General features: G+C 36.4%; 1 protein-coding gene across 3 annotated transcripts in view; it reads right to left on the bottom strand.

Moving 5' to 3' along the window:
- The window catches only part of Cln3 (CLN3 lysosomal/endosomal transmembrane protein, battenin), a 71,437-nt gene that overhangs the window by 47,128 nt on the left and 3,526 nt on the right, over positions 1-20,783 (bottom strand). The window contains exons 1-2 of one of the 3 annotated variants that reach the window (XM_069836983.1): positions 558-853; positions 425-472 (exon numbers count right to left, since the gene is read on the bottom strand). The exons of 1 other annotated variant lie outside the window; for it this stretch is intronic. In XM_069836983.1, coding sequence (XP_069693084.1) covers positions 425-472; positions 558-564 — 55 coding nt within the window. In that variant the 5' untranslated portion in view covers positions 565-853. Of the gene's footprint in view, positions 1-424; positions 473-557; positions 854-20,783 lie in introns of those variants that run through there. One more of the 3 variants, XM_069836984.1, reaches the window with a different exon arrangement.

Genomic DNA, 20,783 nt, shown 5'->3' on the forward strand with positions numbered 1-20,783 from the left:
ACATCCCCGAAATAAGGGTCTAAGTACATAGGGAAGCAATGTAAAATATACCCTTATTCCGGGGAGTATTCATTTATTCTCTAAGGTAATTCCATCTGAAGAGGTCGTTTCGCGTCCAGTAAACTCTCCAAAGCAATAAACCTAACCTAACAGGTTAGATTGTGTTCTATAACAACTATCTACGGCCTTTATATTCAAGAATGGCACAAAGTCTGTACGATTCTTTGATTCCATAGTTCAGAACTGTCAACTGTATGGCCTACAACTTATTTATATCCCCGGATTAACTTAGTTATCATTGCAGTGGGTTCCGTTAATATTACAGCTTTATAAATAGCTGCCAAAAGTCGAAAATATCGAAAGCACATATTTCACATTATAATTTTATTTATCTTGTTTTGTTCTTAAATGCTATTTTACATACCTGCGGAAACGTTACGGTCCAGTGTAGCGGTGGCACGTTTATGCCTGACTGAAATCACATGAATTTAATACTGTTAATTACGATTTTAAGCGTGCTTTAATACTGTTTTTAATTTTCTCTCTCAATTACTTACACGTCATAACTAACAACGTTTGAAAACTGAGATTAAATTACACACGAATTTCTTTCAGTATACTTTTTATCTTATCCCACGTTTTCCACCTCTACCACCACTCTGCCTTCCCACTCCCATACCTCAAACTAAGCGGATTGGTCAAGCACTTGTCTCGACTGGCTCGACAACAAACTGTAGTGTTGCCAACATGTCAATCATACATGCCAACAGCAGCAAAAATGGTTGATTTTTACTGAATGTAACAGAAAAATCTGCACGCAATTAGACATTTCTCCTGCGAAACAAAGCTTTCTTAAAAATCTAACCCCTCTACGTTCTTATAATGAAATACAGGAAAATCTGCAGAATAAGGTTGACATTTCCTCGTCTCAGCGGAGTCTACAATTTCAAGGCCTGAGGCGACACTTTATTCGTATGCGGCCTACATAACTGAATCGTAAGTGGAAGAGAAGGGAATGTAAATTGGGATTTCCCATAGACGGGTACTTACCTTCGACGTCATTATGCAAGACCTGCTTCGCACATTTATCTGTACAGCTTTATATTCAAGAGAAAACTGCGTGCATTCCCAATAATACCGGTATTGGCAAAATGGACGTTGCCAGGGGCGTACGCAAGGGGAGGGTTACCGGGTTTGAACCCCCTCCCATGAACTTCAAAAATATTACGTGTGTGTATATATATATATATATATATATATATATATATAATTGTTTCAATGAATTTTCCTGTTATGTAAAGTGTCTAACCTATCATATACAAATAAACAAATAACTGTTGACTAAATATACTGGGTGTTCAGTTCAAAATGTGTCATGGCTCGCTGTATACCGTCTGTGGCTAGCCGATGAGCCTAGAGAATTCAATCTTTCTACACTTCCGCAGAGGTGTATAACCTATGAGGTAGAGAAGTTGCCTAGCAAGTACGGAGTTCATTCTGAAGAGTACTTACCGATACGTACGGTAACGCCGGTAGTGGCAGGAATGTGAACTGTTTGGAAGCACGTACTGTCGGGATATGGGGAGAGGGTTAAGACGATTACTTACGTATTTGTTGACATTAACTTCGACGGTCAACATGGACACGGAGCATTTTGATTTGTGTTGTGGAATGTTACCGTACGCAACCGATGATAACAAATACCCTGCGTACGACTTGCCGGCGCAAAACACAGTTCGAAAGAGGTTATGGTAGCACACAGACCGTACAGACCGCCATCTGTTGCTGCGACGTTCAAGTTATACAGTACACGTTCTCAAGTTCGGATTGAAGAACGCCTTAAATAATAGGCAACTTCTCTAACATATAAGCTGAAATTCGCTTCAAATCGGTGACCCAACAACAGTGACGTCATGACACACTTTGAAATGAACATCCACTATATCGCACACCCAGTAAAATACTGTCGTAAGTCGAAAATCCCATGTATTGTGGATCCCTATCACCACGGCATGGCGCGTCCTCAGGTTGCGGATAGAGGAGACGGCCTCCAGATATGGAGGGTAGCTGCGAATATATTGAATAAGCAGTCGTGGACAGCCGATATGGGGTGGCCCTCCAGCTTGGGGGTTGGGCGAAGGGCTAACAACCCATCACCGTAAAAAACAGCTTGTTACGTATCCCTATAATAAGCCTCGGAATAGGACTGATTCTCTGGCACAACCACAGCAAAGGAATAAGGTTTTGAGATTTGGCACTTGGAACGTAACTAGTCTTTATAGAACAGGAGGGGTAACATTAGTAGCAAAAGAACTAGCTAGATATAGAATAGACTTCGTAGGAGTACAGGAGGTTAGGTTAGATGGGAATGGCATATCACAAATAGGAGATTACTTGTTGTATTATGGGGAAGGAAACAATAATCACCAATTAGGAACAGGATTCTTTGTTCATAAAAGAATAAAATCAGCAGTAAAAAAGGTCGAATTTATCAGTGACAGGTTATCATATTTAGTACTTAAGGGTAGATGGTGCGACATCATAGTTATAAATGCTCACGCCCCTACAGAAGAGAAAGACGACCATATAAAGAATAGCTTCTATGAGGAATTGGAACATACTTTTGATCAGTTCCCTAGATATCACATGAAAATTTTATTGGGGGATTTCAATGCTAAAGTAGGACGGGAGGATATTTTTAGACCAACTATTGGAAAAGAGAGCTTACATGCAATTAGTAGTGACAATGGAGTTAGATTAGTCAACTTTGCCACATCGAAAAATTTAATTGTCAAAAGTACAACATTCCCCCATAAGGATATACATAAATATACTTGGACTTCTCCAGATGGATTGACACACAACCAAATAGATCACATCTTGATAGATAAACGGAGACATACTAGTATAGTAGATATTCGAACTTTCAGGGGTGCAGACTGTAATTCTGACCATTATTTGGTGATTGGAGAATTAAGAGAAAGACTATCAGTAGCCAAGCGAGTAGAGCAACAAGTTAATATTACTAAATTCAATATTTTGAAATTAAAGGACGAGGAAGCTAAGCAAAATTATCAGGTCGAAATTTCGAATAGGTTTGCCACTTTAGAAAGTTCCGACGAAGTTGAGAAAGAATTAGATGTTAATAGTGTGTGGGAAAATATCAGAGATAGTATCAAAATTGCAGCTGAGCAGAGCATAGGTTATTATGAAACTAAGAAAAAGAAACCGTGGTTTGATGAAGATTGTTGCATGGTAGTAGAAAGAAGGAAACAGGCAAAATTGAAATTCTTACAGGATCCAGTTGAGGAGAAGAGAGATAATTATTTCAATGAAAGACGGGAAGCAAGTCGTACACTTAGGAATAAAAAGAGAGGTTACTTGAAGGAAAAACTGAATGAGGTAGAAACAAATAGTAAGAATAAAAACATTCGAGATTTATATAAGGGTATAAAAGAATTTAAGAACGGATATCAGTCAAGGGTAAACGTGATCAAGGATGAGAATGGTGATTTGCTTGCAGATTCTCCATCAATCCTAAACAGATGGAAAAACTATTTTGCGCAACTACTAAATGTACATAGGCCAAATAGAAATGATCGGGACGAAATTGAAATACAAACTGCTGAGCCATTTATACCCGAACCCACGCTTTCAGAAGTCGAAATTGCGATAGAAAATCTGAAAAAGTACAAGTCTCCAGGTATCGATCAAATTCCAGCAGAATTAATACAAGAGGGTGGAAGTGCATTATATAGCGAAATTTATAAACTTGTACTTGCTATTTGGGAAAAGGAAATTGTACCAGAACAATGGAAGGAGTCCATAATTGTACCTATTTTTAAAAAGGGAGACAAAACCAACTGTGGTAACTTTCGAGGAATATCACTTTTGTTGACGTCGTACAAAATTTTGTCCAATATTCTTTCGAGAAGATTAACTCCGTACGTAGATGAAATTATTGGGGATCATCAGTGCGGTTTCAGGCGTAATAGATCGACTATTGATCAGATTTTTTGTATTCGACAGATAATGGAGAAAAAATGGGAGTATAAGGGTACAGTACATCAGTTATTCATAGATTTCAAAAAGGCATATGACTCGGTTAAGAGGGAAGTATTATATGATATTCTTATTGAATTTGGTATTCCCAAGAAACTAGTTCGATTAATTAAAATGTGTCTCAGTGAAACATACAGCAGAGTCCGTATAGGTCAGTTTCTATCTGATGCTTTTCCAATTCACTGCGGGCTAAAGCAGGGAGATGCACTATCACCTTTACTTTTTAACTTCGCGCTAGAATATGCCATTAGGAAAGTTCAGGATAACAGGCAGGGTTTGTAATTGAACGGGTTACATCAGCTTCTTGTCTATGCGGATGACGTGAATATGTTAGGAGAAAATACACAAACGATTAGGGAAAACACGGAAATGTTACTTGAAGCAAGCAGAGCGATCGGTTTGGAAGTAAATCCCGAAAAGACAAAGTATATGATTATGTGTCGTGACCAGAATATTGTACGAAATGGAAATATAAAAATTGGAGATTTATCCTTCGAAGAGGTGGAAAAATTCAAATATCTTGGAGCAACAGTAACAAATATAAATGACACTCGGGAGGAAATTAAACGCAGAATAAATATGGGAAATGCGTGTTATTATTCCGTTGAAAAGCTCTTATCATCCAGTCTGCTGTCCAAAAATCTGAAAGTTATAATTTATAAAACAGTTATATTACCGGTTGTTCTGTATGGTTGTGAAACTTGGACTCTCACTCTGAGAGAGGAATATAGGTTCAGGGTGTTTGAGAATAAGGTGCTTAGGAAAATATTTGGGGCTAAGCGGGATGAAGTTACAGGAGAATGGGGAAAGTTACACAACACAGAACTGCACGCATTGTATTCTTCACCTGACATAATTAGGAACATTAAATCCAGACGTTTGAGATGGGCAGGGCATGTAGCACGTATGGGCGAATCCAGAAATGCATATAGAGTGTTAGTTGGGAGACCGGAGGGAAAAAGACCTTTAGGGAGGCCGAGACGTAGATGGGAGGATAATATTAAAATGGATTTGAGGGAGGTGGGATATGATGATAGAGACTGGATTAATCTTGCACAGGATAGGGACCGCTGGCGGGCTTATGTGAGGGCGGCAATGAACCTTCGGGTTCCTTAAAAGCCATTTGTAAGTAAGTAAGTCGAAAATCACAAATCACTTATTACTTTCGTAAATTATATTAAACGCTGTTTTACTATTCGGAGGTATAAAATTCTAATAATAAAATAGTAAATTGTCAAAGGCTTTGGTACCTATTTATTAAAATATTTTTACAGCAGTATTTTACTGTGAAATAGGAAATAGCATATCTTTAGAAATCACAATTTTCGAGTTACGACACTATTTACTGGGAGTGCGACATATAGTATATTATTATTATTATTATTATTATTATTATTATTATTATTATTAATGTGTAAGTGTAATAATGGTCCACCGCTGTGGAGTACTGGTTAGCACGTCTGACTGACACGAGCGGGCCGGGTTCAAATTCTGGTTGGGACAAGTTACCTTACCTAGTTGGGGTTCATTCCGGGGTTTTCCCTCAACCAAGTGAAGCAGAATTGCTGGGTAACTTTCGGCGTTGGACTTCGGACTCATTTTGCCATCATTAATTCACATATCATCATCATCATCATCATCATCATCATCATCATCATCATCCGTACAATAGTCCGGGTTAAGTTCACGGTGCGGCGTGCTGTACTTTTACAAGAGCGTGGCTATTCAGCTACCCAATCATTCACAGAATAGAAGTGGTAAGCACAATAAGCCTGAAACTTCAGTGCAAGCCTTCGGGTCCCTCTTCCGTACAGGAGGGGTGGGGGGGGGGAGTGTAATAATGACACGAGCATTATTTTATTATACAAAATTAAACACAAGTTAAAATTTGTTCAGAATTGGATGAGTGTTAAAAAATTACGTTTAAGGATATTCATGAATATGCTCTATCAGGACATAATAATAATAATAATAATAATAATAATAATAATAATAATAATAATAATAATAATAATAATACACAAAAATTTAAAATATCGATAATGTAAATTGTAAACAATTTTAATAATGATCACTCCCTTGACAAAATATTGCGTACGTCGCTGTTCGTTGCACACAATTGGTTGAAGAAAATTAATTTTCTTTGCGAGATAGAACATAAAGGAACTCCAGATACAGAGAATGTTGAGAAATGCATGGAAAGTAATTCAGTAGTTGGTGCTGAAGGAAGAAACGATTAATGAATTGTAGAACTCGTGTCGGCTAGAAGGAGTGACTCTTCACCTCGCTTTACGCTGCTAGGCTAGGTTGCATCATCATATCATGTAGGCGTGTAGTATTCTTGGCTTCTACGCAGCGACTAGGAGTAAAGCACACTGCATACTTAAAGGGGGTAGGTTATAGATTCAGCGCTGTAATTTCTGCTGTCAATTCAGTGGTGTGGGTAGCAACACGTAAATTGTCTGCTCTTCCTTCACAGTAACTTCAAGCGAACGAAAGGTACTATATATTAAATACCTACGTTAAATTATTATGAGAGTCGAATGCTTCATTGATAAAACTAAAAGAAGTATCTACATAAAATTCAATTTTAAGTTGTGTTAATTAATGTTCTCTATTTCCTTTTCAATCACTGCAAAATATGCAGTTGCAAGTTAAAAACAACTTTATTATTGCATGCAAAATATGTCTTTACTGTACGTACATTTGTAAGGAAACGAAGGAGAGAGCTGGAGTAATACTGATGTGGAGGCTAATAAGAAGAAAAGATTACTATAACGATGAAGAGAATCACTACCTGGTACAACGTCCACTACAAATTACGTCCAAAAATAATTTGTCCACATTTTTTTCATCCAAGACTTACGTGCAACAAAGTTAGACCACTATTCCATCCATTTTATTATTAGCTGTCTAATTTGTGTAAGTAATAAAATATCTTCTTAATTTTTTGCAGCTAAACAAACATAGCCATAGGAACTGTGTTTGAGCAAATTTCCCCACTTATACTGCATGCGCATTTCTTTAGAAACGATTAAAGTAGGCCTACATTTGGGAATATATTCCAGCATTTGAAAACTGAAGCACACGGTATAAAGTAGGATTTAACTCCACAATGCAACTTAGTGGAATTCAAAATTAGTGCTCAAGTTACGTTCCAAAATGGTACGGTAAAGGGATGTCTATTTCTTTTTCGTTAAACCATTTGGCGTCACGCAGTAAATTTTGGACTTCGAGAATATTTCCTAAATATTGTCATTCGCTCTGGCATTCGTCGCCTTCTGACGCGTCCACTTGTTCCATTCGAAGATGTAGAAGATAGCTTGAACCAAGTGACAGACGGTTTTCACGATGATGTCCAAGACATTGTTGCATGCAACGAGGCAATATATAGCAAGAGAGCGTCTAGCAAACTTTCGAACCATCCTGTATTTTTCACGCTGTTTTCGTGAAGAAATATTTTCAGGATTTCTATATCAAGTTTAAAAATTTTAGCAGGAAAACTACAGACGTTTACATAATCACCCCTGTTACATTTTTGCCAACATTAATCGGTTCCAAATTCCAAGTCTTGCATTCCTCCTGCTAATTTCATATGTAGACCTGCGTGTTTTACTTTTTAAATTAAACAGTTGTGTAAAATGTGTAGTGGACTATTTGTATAATAAGCAATCCTTTTGAATTTAAAATTCAAGCGCTGGAAAGGTTCTATAAAAGGAATTCTTTTTTTCTGGAAAATATCTGAATTACTTGGGCATATGGGGATTATTGAATTCACTATTAATAACAATAATTTTCTTCCATTAAAACAATTTTTTAGGTATATAAGACTGAGAAGAATAATTTTTGTCTTCTAAAAAACTTTAAATGTATATTTCAGCCAAAAAATTGGAAAAGGTACACCAACATACAAGAGTGAAAATTTAGAAGAAAAGCATATTTAATTCTTCAAATTTCTTTAATCCTATAAAAAAAACAAAGGAAAGCAAACTGATTTTTTTTTTTTTAGTTTAATTCCACATTCCCTGAATTTGCGGTGTTCCTGCGATTTCTTACAATTCACTGAGCATTGGGCGTGTAGGATTTGAAAGGTCTATGTATGATTATTAGAGCCATATGAGAAACTGGATTTGATCAAATTTGTGACTTGTGAGGTTTCTGCAATTCAAGATTCAAATATGTTCTGGCGGTGGACAACGTACACAGCGCCGCTGACTTCGACCCTGGCGGAGGCGGAACCTTATCGTTATCTTAATTTTCATCGCTCTTTAGTTCTTGATTGTCAGTGTGGTTAGAAATTATCTCCGATAGTATCTACAGTTTAATAGTTATAAAAATTGTCGTCAACAGCGAAGAAGTCAAGAAGTCGACGCCGACACACAATAAGTAGACATACAAAATGTGCTCTTCAATACTCAGCTTCTCACGAAGGCATTTCTCGAAATTTTGGACGACCGATTTGTCAGACAGCAAAAAAAAAAAAATCTTATCAGGCAGTAGGCCTGCATCTTACTTCACGATATGTGTCGGATGAAGAACAATTGAAGGGTACACGGGAAAAACGAACAATGTCACATTTCCATTAAGGGTGAGATAATGATCTATTTCAATATATTATTGCAAAATTTATTGGTGTTTCTACTTGAAATGAAGGAAATGATGAGTGTATCCATGGTTTTAATTCTCCTTTACCACTTTTGGTAAAAATAACACTAAAGTTTGTAGTAATACAGTGAACTAGATAAAGGAATTGTGACATTGTTCGTTTTTCTCGTGTACCCTTCAAATGTTTGTATATACATCTAAAGTCTGATTAGTGAAATATGTAAATGGTCAGTGATGTATGCAATGGAGGGGGAAAGGACCTGGTCACTCTTCCCCATTATCTACTGGCTTAGTTACAGCACAAGAAATGTCTTATTGGTATCACTTATGATGTTAGAACCTGTCTTTAGAAGTTTGACTGAACAACAAGCCGAAAAGAGACCGAGCCGTCAGTATTATACATGTAGTCAGGTTTGTATTGTACCTCTTTTATCTTTTGGTAGCAAAAGGTAAAGATAGTCCCTTCACATGCCTTGAAGGGCGGACAGCGGACAGTTTGAGTTTGGAGACAGATTTGCAGCGCGGGCAGCACGGAATAGCAGAAGACTTTACTGAAAAGTTAATTGCAAACGTGCGGGAGTACGTGTCACCCGAACTGAAAAACCTTGTGAAGAAAGCTGCCGCGCTGTCTGGCGTCACAGATCGCAGACCGCAGCGACTTTCCGCGGACGCACGGTCTGAACGCCGCGGCAGCCCGCTTTATGTGTGACAGCTTTCATAGCTATAGACGCGAGTTTATGCTATGTACTTACGTGGTGATGTTTGCCCGAAACCGACGGTAAACGGCGTTATAGGCTGGAAAACTTGAGAAGAGTGGGCATTATATGAGGGATATTTTTCTTCTGTAGGACGGCTCAGAGGACCCGGAAAATGCGGTTAAAGGCGGAAAACATAAGAAGGAGCGTTACATCGAGAACTTTTTGTAATTCGACATTCCCGACAGAAAGAAATTGTAAATGACCAATATTACATTATAAGAATATGACAGTTTTAAGTCACTATTCCTTTTTAGACGGTATGTAGGTCTACGAATATATTTTGGTAAAAGATTCATTAATGGCTGACGATGGAAAATGCTTCTCTTCATAAACATCTCTCTCTCTCTTTCTCTGTGTTCGTATTCTGTAGATGGTCTCTGTTCGAGAACTGTAAGATGAAGTTGTACTCTCATATTAAAAAGTAAATTTATTTTCGACGAGCGCAGATGCAATATTACCTACAATTCGTACTCTAGAAGGAAAATGAAATATATCTGAATCACAAAAACAAAAATGCAAAGAATTCTGGTTAATTCGAAATTAGTTATAATGTCCTTCCTCCTACTTATTTATTTATTTTTGTTACATAAAAATGGTTCCGAATTATTTTGTACAAGTCACATTCTTTGTACAGAATCATAGTTCTGAAATATTGAAACATATCTGAAACGAAAATTTTCTCAGAGAAAATAGTACATTATGCAACGAGCCTATAATGGTAGTAATTAAGACGCGAGGATGTTTATGAAACGAGCGCAAGCGAGTTTCATAATTTTCATACGCGCCTCTTAATTACCATTATAGGCAAATTTCATACGACTTTTTATGCTCGACCATATTTCTAACTTGAAATTATTCATAAGTATTCATTTTATTCTTATGTGACTGGGGAGCGAACTGACCTTGTGCAATCTCGTAAATTATGAGATGTGCGCAGACGCGAAAGTATTGATTTTTTTTCGGGCAACGAATGTCGACGATCTTGATATAACCTAGAGAGTAAACTTGATATAACCTTGAAATTGAATTCGACATTGAAAAACGAGATGACAAATTGAATTTATTTGAATATTATTTACAATTAACGCTAATTATTATAGTACCAGAACATAACCTTCTGCGACAGTATTTGATTTCCAGCCTGCTTGACGTTTTGCTAGTTGTCTTTCGATTGCATATCCGAGAATAATCGAAAACCTGAACTTTAATGACATCCATTAAAGGACTGCTACCAGGTGTGTAATTACTGCATTTTGGCATGGTCGAGCATAAAAATATTATGGGCCTCCAATAAACATTTTGTTATTGTGAAACTAATCATAAATTTGCAGAAAAAAATGAAGAGCGGCTTAGAAGCACAATTTAGTACATTCTGAACGCATTACATAGCTAAAAATCATAATTTGCAATAATCTTGTTCTCCAAAATTTTCTAACAAATCCAAGACATTAAAAAAAAAAGTAAAAGATAATATGAATATTGTTGAATGTAATGCATAATTAACCCATTTATATTTTTAATACGTGGTTATACTTTTTCAATATGAGGAGCTGACACCAGTGGCGAATTAATATAGCATTTAATTAGTAATTAGTCCGATAGTTGTGGAGGAGGGGCGCAACGCGGCCGTAGCATTAAGAGGTTTCATACAGTAGTGGTTGCACTTTTTACAAAATATTAAATAATTTGATTATAAATTCATGTGTTTTATTCAAATTTTGCACATTTATTCTACATGATTTTAGCTTCAATTTGACATATAATATATCTGGTAACCATGAATATGTTTGAAAGTTTGAATTTTTCAACAAAAAAATCTTACAAAAACATGATTTAACCTAAACTGAGAAAATAATAGCCATTCACTATTTTTTACCTTTAATCTGAGATCGTAATCTAAAGATTGGTCCTCAAAGAGCGTCACAGCTGACTTCATACTAAATTTATGGATTTTAAAATTTGCATTAAAAGTTTTTGTTTCTTTTTTAAAGTAATTTTACTAGAAAATTGTTTATTTTTCATTCAAATTTAACCATTGTGGTTCAACCTCTAGACAGTATTACAAAGGACAAGTGTACAAAATTTGAATGAAATCAGACTAACGGTTCTTGAGATATCAGGGTTTTTGTATCGAAAAATGTAATCGGGAAAATGAGTCTACAATTGGGATATGCGTGTACTTACTGTACATCCTGCACTAAAAAGCACCTGCTGCATAGCTACACCCTACCTTTTCAACATTTATCTCCAAATTGGAAAGCAATAACAAATTTTTATAAGTGTATAAAAGTGTGTATAAAATTTCGTATTGAAAACGCATGATTTCTTTGTGGGAGAGTTTCTGTAAGTGCATACATCTCAACATACTGATTAAACGGAAAGTATGAATACAATGACTTTATTAAACTGCAACAGGTCCTCTTACATACTACTACGTAAGCATACATGTTGTACAGTATGTAAACTCTAAACAAGGACGAACAGTGTTACACTCGTATGTCATTACGAGTGGTTAAGTTCAGTGGCGTAGCATAAAATTTTGAGCAGGAGAAGCTAACTCAAATTGTCTTCCATATACATATGAGAAAGCGTATTGCAAAAATATAGTCTTAAAACAAATAGTAATCAAGGTCAAGTCAACAGTCCGAAGATTGGTTGGAACGTCGTAAGTAACACCAATAAGGGATCACCTCAAATAGTACGTAGTAAATTATGATTTCATGGTTTACACATATCTCTAACAAATAGACACTTATACGTATAATTTAACACTAGCTCACACTCTGTCATATTTAGAGAAATCACAATATTAACGGTCAATCAATACAGTATTAGTAATTACGTAAGTATGCGTCTGTCTTGGTTGTGTCCTTCATTGACAGCAAGGGAGTTGGTCGTTTCTTTTTAAGTTACTCTTTTGTTCATAAGTCAGTCTTGATAATGGAATTGTCCTAAAAATTCAAGTAAACTAGTGCCAGCAACTGTTATTTCACTCATTATTTATTATATCAGCCACAATGGACACTAACACTTCAACTAAACACAACTCACGAAAGGGATAACTCAGAAACTAAATTCTTTCCAATGTTAAAGCTAGCTTCTTGCGAGCCTTGCAACTAGGGTAGTTTTGTTAGAAAGAGATGGAAAATCTGCGGGGTGGGTTACATAGAAGAATGAGAGGATTGGAAGCTGGTGTGTGCAGGTTTAATGTTTACTGCTGCATCAAAAATCATCCTGAACTGCCGCATCACAATATTTAACGCCTAAATATAAATTGTATTAAAATTAATAAATAATTTTGTTCATAAACTGCAGGTTTGTTATAAAATTATTATTAACTGGGGAAGCTGAGCTTTTTAGCTTACATTAACGCTACGCCACTGGTTAAGTTAGGCTGGGCGAAGGTATCGTGTGAAGATAGCGAACAATTGTCAGCAGAAAATTTAATCAAGTAGAAGACGGGTGAAACGACACGCCGTGTAGTAGCACCAGGAGATTTCCACTTACTGTACTTTATGCGTATTTTCATAACAAGCAGTCCAACAGTCGTGAAATTCATCCTTGAGACGAGATGAAATGTCTGATAAAGCATTTCAAGAGACATTGCAGATAGCACGACTGTTTGCACTAAAAAATATTCAGCACAGACGACATCTCATTGACGAAGGTTCAACACCTGTGGAGTAACGGTCAGCGCGTCTGGCCGCGAAACCAGGTGGCCCGGGTTCGAATCCCGGTCGGGGCAAGTTACCTGGTTGAGGTTCTTTCCGGGGTTTTCCCTCAACCCAATACGAGCAAATGCTGGGTACGTTTCGGTGTTGGACCCCGGACTCATTTCACCGGCATTATCTTCTTCACTTCATTCAGACGCTAAATAACCTACATGTTGATACAGCGTCGTAAAATAACCCAATAAAATAAAAAAAAATTGACGAAAGTAAAAACAAACCTCACAAATTTAACGATACCTACACACAACCCCGATACGCCAATGGGCCCGAATCAACGTTGTACTCCCACCAACCAACTCATGAAAATCTTTGGGCATGTAAAGCAATTTAACATATATCACTATCTAAAGCAGGTGTCTGCAAAGTAAGAAAATATCTGAGTTTGTAAAATATTAAGTCCATTTTTATAACGGAAATTTGTACTTTTATAAAAACTACGTTAAAGAAACACAAATAGCACTGAAAAATCTTGCAAAAACAACATATAACATGCAAAATAAGTTTGAAGAAAGCTACAGTTCTACAGGAACTTCGTCCATTGTAGTTGTCTATTAGTCCCTCTTGAGGGACTAGGGACTGCCCTCGCACGTAGGCCGCTCGGAACGGACCATTGTATTACCCGGAATAGAATGTTGTGCAATCCGCGCTAAAGATTCCCCTGGGGGCCGCCTCCGAACTCCTATACAACCTGCAGAATCCCTTTACCTTTCCGCGTTGGCTTCACCGCGGTCCATCAACCTTGGTCGCATGAGTTATCATGAGTACATTGGAGAACCAACGGTACACAGCACTACCACTAACAACTAATGACCGCATACCACGGTGTCTAAGATCGGTGGCAGCCTGCAGCCGACTCTACATGGGAGCAAGATCGGAATATGGGAGAGAAACGGAGATGATGATGAAAGAGGGGAAGTGTAATTATGATGGCGAAATCAGTTCGAGGTTCAACGCCGAAAGTTATCAAGCAATAATTCTGCTTCAATTGGTTTGCTAGCTCTTCGCTTATGGACTACGTGCACAACAATCGCAGATAGCTTTGCATTTTCATTAAGATGAGAGTCTTTTATTTTGGTTACAAGCTCTTTATATTTTGAACGTACGTCTATTTGGGGACGACCGTAGGACAAATTGAAATTTTCGTTGAAATGCTTAAGGAAAAATTTGCATCTTACGTTCATTTCACATTCTGAGTGTTTCTTTCAGAACATTTTGTACATGATCTTAATACTGAGCCCAGCAGAGAGATACCTTCTTATGGTGTTTAAATAATGGACTTATTTGACAGGAATATTCTACTGTAATAAACTGTTAGATTTTGTGATAATAATAGTCACTTGAAAATCCTTCCTGAACTATAGCCGGCTGATTTTCATCCCTTGTTATTCATAAAGATTTTTATTTTAGGCTACTCTTCAAATAACATAGTTGCTCGCCTCTCTTCTTACGCATAAATATAAATAAGTGCACTTGACTAACACAGGCAGATGATTGTTAGTTAACTACCGATAAGCCCACTGCATCAGCCAAAACGGGAGCTTAGGGGGAGAATCAACTGTGCGGCAGGTAGGCGTCAATGTGTTATTTTTTTCAATTTTGTCAATTATTCATGAACATGATTAACAAGGTAATAAATAATCAGTATCGCTATGTAAGTTCGATTTAATTCCACACTGATATTTTCAAAAAACTATATTAATCTAGAGTCCATGTTTTTCAACACAAGTTACAAAACACTAAATGTCGGATGTATAAATGCTACAAACTTCTAAATGTTAAAATTAAAATGCCAAATTTCTAATTTCAAATTTATAAAAATTACTATTTACTTACTTACAAATGGCTTTTAAGGAACCCGAAGGTTCATTGCCGCCCTCACATAAGCCAGCCATCGGTCCCTATCCTGTGCAAGATTAATCCAGTCTCTATCATCATATCCCACCTCCCTCAAATCCATTTTAATATTATCCTCCCATCTACGTCTCGGCCTCCCTAAAGGTCTTTTTCCCTCCGGTCTCCCAACTAACACTCTATATGCATTTCTGGATTCGCCCATACGTGCTACATGCCCTGCCCATCTCAAACGTCTGTATTTAATGTTCCTAATTATGTCAGGTGAAGAATACAATGCGTGCAGTTCTGCGTTGTGTAACTTTCTCCATTCTCCTGTAACTTCATCCCGCTTAGCCCCAAATATTTTCCTACTACTCTAGTAATAATTAATAATGACATCCAAGTATAAGAAAGAAATGTTTCACGGCTGTGGAATCCGGAATGGTGTCCAACAGGCTTCGTGTTCGAAAAGTGGGAGAGCCAAGATAGGTGTCAAACCTCTGACAAAGGAGAGGCGATTGATATCACATATTACGTATGTGTGAACCAGCAGCACTGACCTGGCGAGTGCTAGACATTGACTACTAAATGCAGGTGTTTGACCCGACCATGACCCCTTTGTGGTTTTATAGCGCCATGGATGAATTTAAGCATGCCGGTAAGTGGAAGTGTTGGCACGTACACATAAGCGAAAGGAGGATGTGATTTGCACCATTTTGTAATAAGGCTGCTATTACACTATCAAAGTTCGTTGATAAAGATCTTGTATAAAATATATGACAGTATAATGAATTTTCTTTTATAAAAGTTTATTTGATAAAAGATCTTTTATAAAATGTAAGTGCATCTTGTTATCTTTGATAAAAGATTTATATACCTTGAAACGAATATGGCGGAACGCAAATATAACTGGACTGTTGCGACTACAAAAATTCTGATATCGGAGTATGAAGAAAATGAAATGTTGAAAATAAATAATTTATATAATATTAACATTATATAATAATAATAATAACAACAATAATAATAATAATAATAATAATAATAATAATAATAATAATAATAATAATAATTTATAATAATTTGTATAACTTTTCAAGTCCTCGCATTGTAGCTCTTTCAATAAGTTCTGATGGAACCTCTCCTATCACATCTTGCAATCCATGGTTTAACCCATAGGCGTTTCTTTTTCTGTTCCTTTTCAGTAATGTGCATATTGTAATAATTGAACTAATTGCAGCTAAACAAGCATAGTACTATTCTTCATTCATGGTGTTGTAAACTTAACACGTAAATGTTAGTATCAACAAATCATAAATTTAAAGCGTAAATATTAGTATCAACAAATCATAAACTTAACGCATAAATATTAATATCGTCCACACCTGTGGAGTAACGGTTAGCGCGTCTGGCCGCGAAACCAGATGGGACAAGTTACCTGGTTGAGGTTTTTCCGGGGTTTTCCCTCAACCCAATATGAGCAAATCCTGGGTAACTTTCGGTGTTGGACCCCGGAGTCATTTCACCGGCATTATCACCTTATCTCATTCAGGCGCTAAATAACTTAAGATGTTGATAAAGCGTCGTGAAATAACCTACTTGGAAAAAGTATTAATGTCAATAAATCCTCGGAACACGTGTTAACTGTTGTGGAACAAGGGTTAGGAGAGCTTTTGTTCCTAATTTTAGGTTAGCTTTGATAAAATCTTTTATAAAAGATTTTATGTGGTCTAATATACCCCAAATCCTATCTTTTATCAAAGATATTTGATAAAATATTGTATCATATTCTTTGTCAAAAAACTTTCATAGTATAATAGCAGCCTGATGTGTGTGATGGAACGCGCATAAGTTCTTATGCCTGCCTGATTGAGTGAATGAGTAGTAGGCCTACTGGTGCATCAAAAGACTGCACATAATATAATAGCAGAGCTGTCGATTTTATCGATTAATCGAACCTATTAATTTTAAAATCCAATTAACCCATGAAATGAGTTTTAATCAATTAATCGATCTGATTAAACATTATCATGTGGTGAAGGAAATGTAACTGCCTTGTGAAGTCAATGGAGTATAAAATCTATATATTAAACTCTTAATGATTGATAGGTGATTACTTGACTAGTGTACACTGATATTCTTGTCTTCTTGAGTTAGAACGCTAAAAGCAATAATACTGTAAGTGCAACAAATCCCTCCTAACTAGTTTTTCCTTGAAAATGCAACTTAGGCGATCATTTACTTTCACAAACGCCGACAAGGGAAAAAAAAGTAAATCGTCTACAACTAGCCGTAAAACAGCGAAAAAAATTAAGAAAATCGTCAACTATGTAATGTGAGCACAATAACATAATATTCTTCTTAGAGAGTCATTCTGTATTATTTTCATATCCTCGTTGTAAAGAGATAAGTTTTAACAATGTCTAAAGAGCCCACAATAATTTAAAAATTGTTTGGGATCACAATGGTCTTTTTTATGAGTGTCATAAATATCTTCGGTGCTTACTTTCCATAGTACGAGGCATATTAAAGGCCCAGCATTGACGGCAGATGACGTCACGGGCAGTGCGAGAGGGTCTGATGGCCAGTGCCTTCCATTCTATTTTCCTTGGTTTATATCGCGTAATTGCAGACATTAACTACAGTCAAGGCGAGTAGCCGGTAGCATCGTATGTTATCATTGTTTTATCGGTACGAATTCTACGTACTAGGTAAACAATTTGTTTCCCGACCGGAAAGCAGCAATTTTAGCTATCGGCGGGCGCGCTCCCACATGCTGGTTAAGGGAAATGCATCCGTTGTTTAGATTTCTGCTTCAACAATCGATTATGTAAATAATGAAAAGTAAATTTCTACACATTGTCTCTAATAGTGTATTTGTTGTGTTATTAACTTCAGCGAAATCCGGTTTCGTAAGCCAGCTATCACGTCTGTGAGATGATCTTGCTAACCACATGTTACTCCGCACTGGTTGGAGGTGGACGTGAGGCTAGCAGTCAACTTGCTCTTGGTCGTCCATGGGCTGTTGTGAAATGGATTTTTAATGGTCTAATTTATTTCTTGTCTGTCAAAGGAATCCTGGCATTGATTGCACCGTGTTGGTTTGCGCGTTAGTATACAAAACAAATAAAGTATTACTTTTTTGTAATTTATAACTACTGAAATTATTAATAGTTATTATTATTTATTATTATTATTATTATTATTATTATTATTATTATTATTACAACAACAACAACTACTACTACTACTACTACTACTACTACTACTACTACTACTACTACTACTACTACTACTACTACTACTACTACTATATTATCACCTTCACGTGCAAGGAGATTTCAATACGAATAGCCACATTTCTATTCCAATCTCCCAAATATATTTCCAAAACTTCAACCGTTCGTCTAATGGTGCGCATACGTTTCGTTTTCCAGCGAAATTATTTCAAAATGGTCAAGGAACAATAAATTCAACTTGAACACATTCACTAAGGCATCGTAATTTTTCTTTCGGTTCATTTGAGGTTTCCTTCACTAAAATTTGGTATCAAAATACACGTCACTCACAATCACAATGCAGAAGATATCATAGACAGAAATAAGTTCAATTTACAGATGATAAGAAAAATAAACAATGTGAGTAGTAGGAACTAGATAAATTTCCTTATGCATGAGTGGCGTAAGAGTTACGAATAACGGTTTCACCCACTAAGGATTATTCAATAGAAAAGAACTGAAATAACTAGTGTTTTCAGAGTTAGCGAATATACTATGGACGAATTAAGGAATATCCTTCATTTCGTAACAGTCTCCTGCTATTGTCTCCCGTGGAAAATCCATTTGTGTGAAGTAACTATGAAACTACAAGAAATCGTGATGAAACTTTTATCCATCGCAATATTAAGAAGACTAAAGTTGTCTCAGGATTTTGCATTGAGTTCAGTGTAGATAAAACGAATGCAAGCGCCATTTTATGCATAAATATTTATTTTGAGTTACATATTTATCGTGGTTTCAAATACAGCACCAGTAGCATATAATTTTTGTGTATTGATAAACAGAAAGGAATTTGAAAGGAATCGATCAAGGCATATTTTGAAATAATATACTTAATCTGTATCTAGAACCTAAGGAAATCGATAAAATGTCAGGATTGTTGACCACACTGATCGAACACAGCAGTCTACTGAACCAGTTCACTAAATTGCATCCGCCGCACTTTCCATTAGCCACATGGCTAGAAATAAAGGGTTTTTAATTACTGAATAAAAAGTATCTTCCGCCCACAGAACTGGTGTTTGTCCCTTGACGTGCTGTGCCGTGATAACCACAAGACCAGGGAGGCCCGCAAGGTGTACCTATCTACTGTTGGTTTGAATATGTACCCTTCCGTCCACACCTGTGGAGTAACGGTTAGCGTTTCTAGCGTGAAACCAGGTGGGCCACCTGGGTTCGATTCCCGGTCGGGGCAAGTTACCTGGTTGAGGTTTTTTCCGGGGTTTTCCCTCAACCCAATATGAGCAAATGCTGGGTAACTTTCGGTGCTGGACCCCGGACTCATTTCACCGGCATTATCACCTTCATCTCATTCAGATGCTATATAACCTAAGATGTTGATAAAGCGTCGTAAAATAACCTACTAAAATAAAAAAAAATGTACCCTTCCATTCACCACATTCCATTGTAAGTCGGTATGAGAGGAGAAGGTAAAGCTTAACGAAGGAAGAAAGGAAAAAATTAAAAAAGAAAGAAGGAGAAAAGGAAAAAATAGGAAGGAAACTAAAAAAAAACATAGATAGAAAAAAGGAAAAAGACAGAAGAAAAATAAAAGAAAGAAAGAAAAGAAAAAGAAAGAAAAGGACAGAAAGAATGGAAAGATAGAAAGAAAGAAAAAGGAAGAGTGGTAAAGAGAGAAAGACAGAAATAAGAAAAGAGAAAAGACAGAAAGAATAGAAACACAGAAAGAAATAAAAAAGACAGGAAGAAAGATAAAAGACAAAAGAAAGAAAAAAGATAGAAAGAAAAAGGACAAAGAAATTAAGAAAGGTAAAGACATAAATTAAAAAGAGAGAAAGAGAAAAGAACAGAAAGACAAGAAGAAAAAATAAAGGCAGAAAAGCAGAAAAAAAGATAGAAAAACAGAAAAAGGCAGAAAGAGAGAAAGACAGAAAGAGGGACAAAGACAGAAACAAAAAAATAGGTAGAGAAAGAAATAAAAAAGAAAAGAACAAAGAAGATCCAGAAAGAAAGGAAAGGCAGAAAAATGATAAAGACAGAAAGAAAGAAAAATACTGAAAGAAGGAAAAAAAACACAGAAACTCAGAAAAAAGATAAAGACAGTAAGATAAATAAATAAAAGGAGAGAAAGAGAATGAAAGAAAACGACAAAGGAAAAAGACAGAAAGAAAGATGCTATAATTGCAGACTCCTTGTTACACCGCGTGCAAACTTATTTCCTGTAGGTAATCAAGCAATGCTGACACCGCTTTTGAAGAAAATAAATGCCAAATAAATATTAATTTTTACATTATTGTATTTGCTGCATAGGGGAAATATGACTCAGAACAACTCTATAATTGCGACGGCTAATTTCTTTGGTTTTATGCTTAAAAGGAATACCGCTGCTTGGTCAGACACTTTATTGTCGCCGGTATATTTGAAGTCAGTAGAAATTTTATAATTGGCCGGCGCGGCGGCAAATATGGCAACCGTAGCCACAATATCGGTTTTCAAAGCATCTTTGCTCCTTAAAATCATGTTTCTTTCATATTAGTCAACGAAATACTGAATGA

This window comes from Periplaneta americana, chromosome 10 (assembly GCF_040183065.1).
Source record: "Periplaneta americana isolate PAMFEO1 chromosome 10, P.americana_PAMFEO1_priV1, whole genome shotgun sequence".
NCBI lineage: Eukaryota > Metazoa > Arthropoda > Insecta > Blattodea > Blattidae > Periplaneta > Periplaneta americana.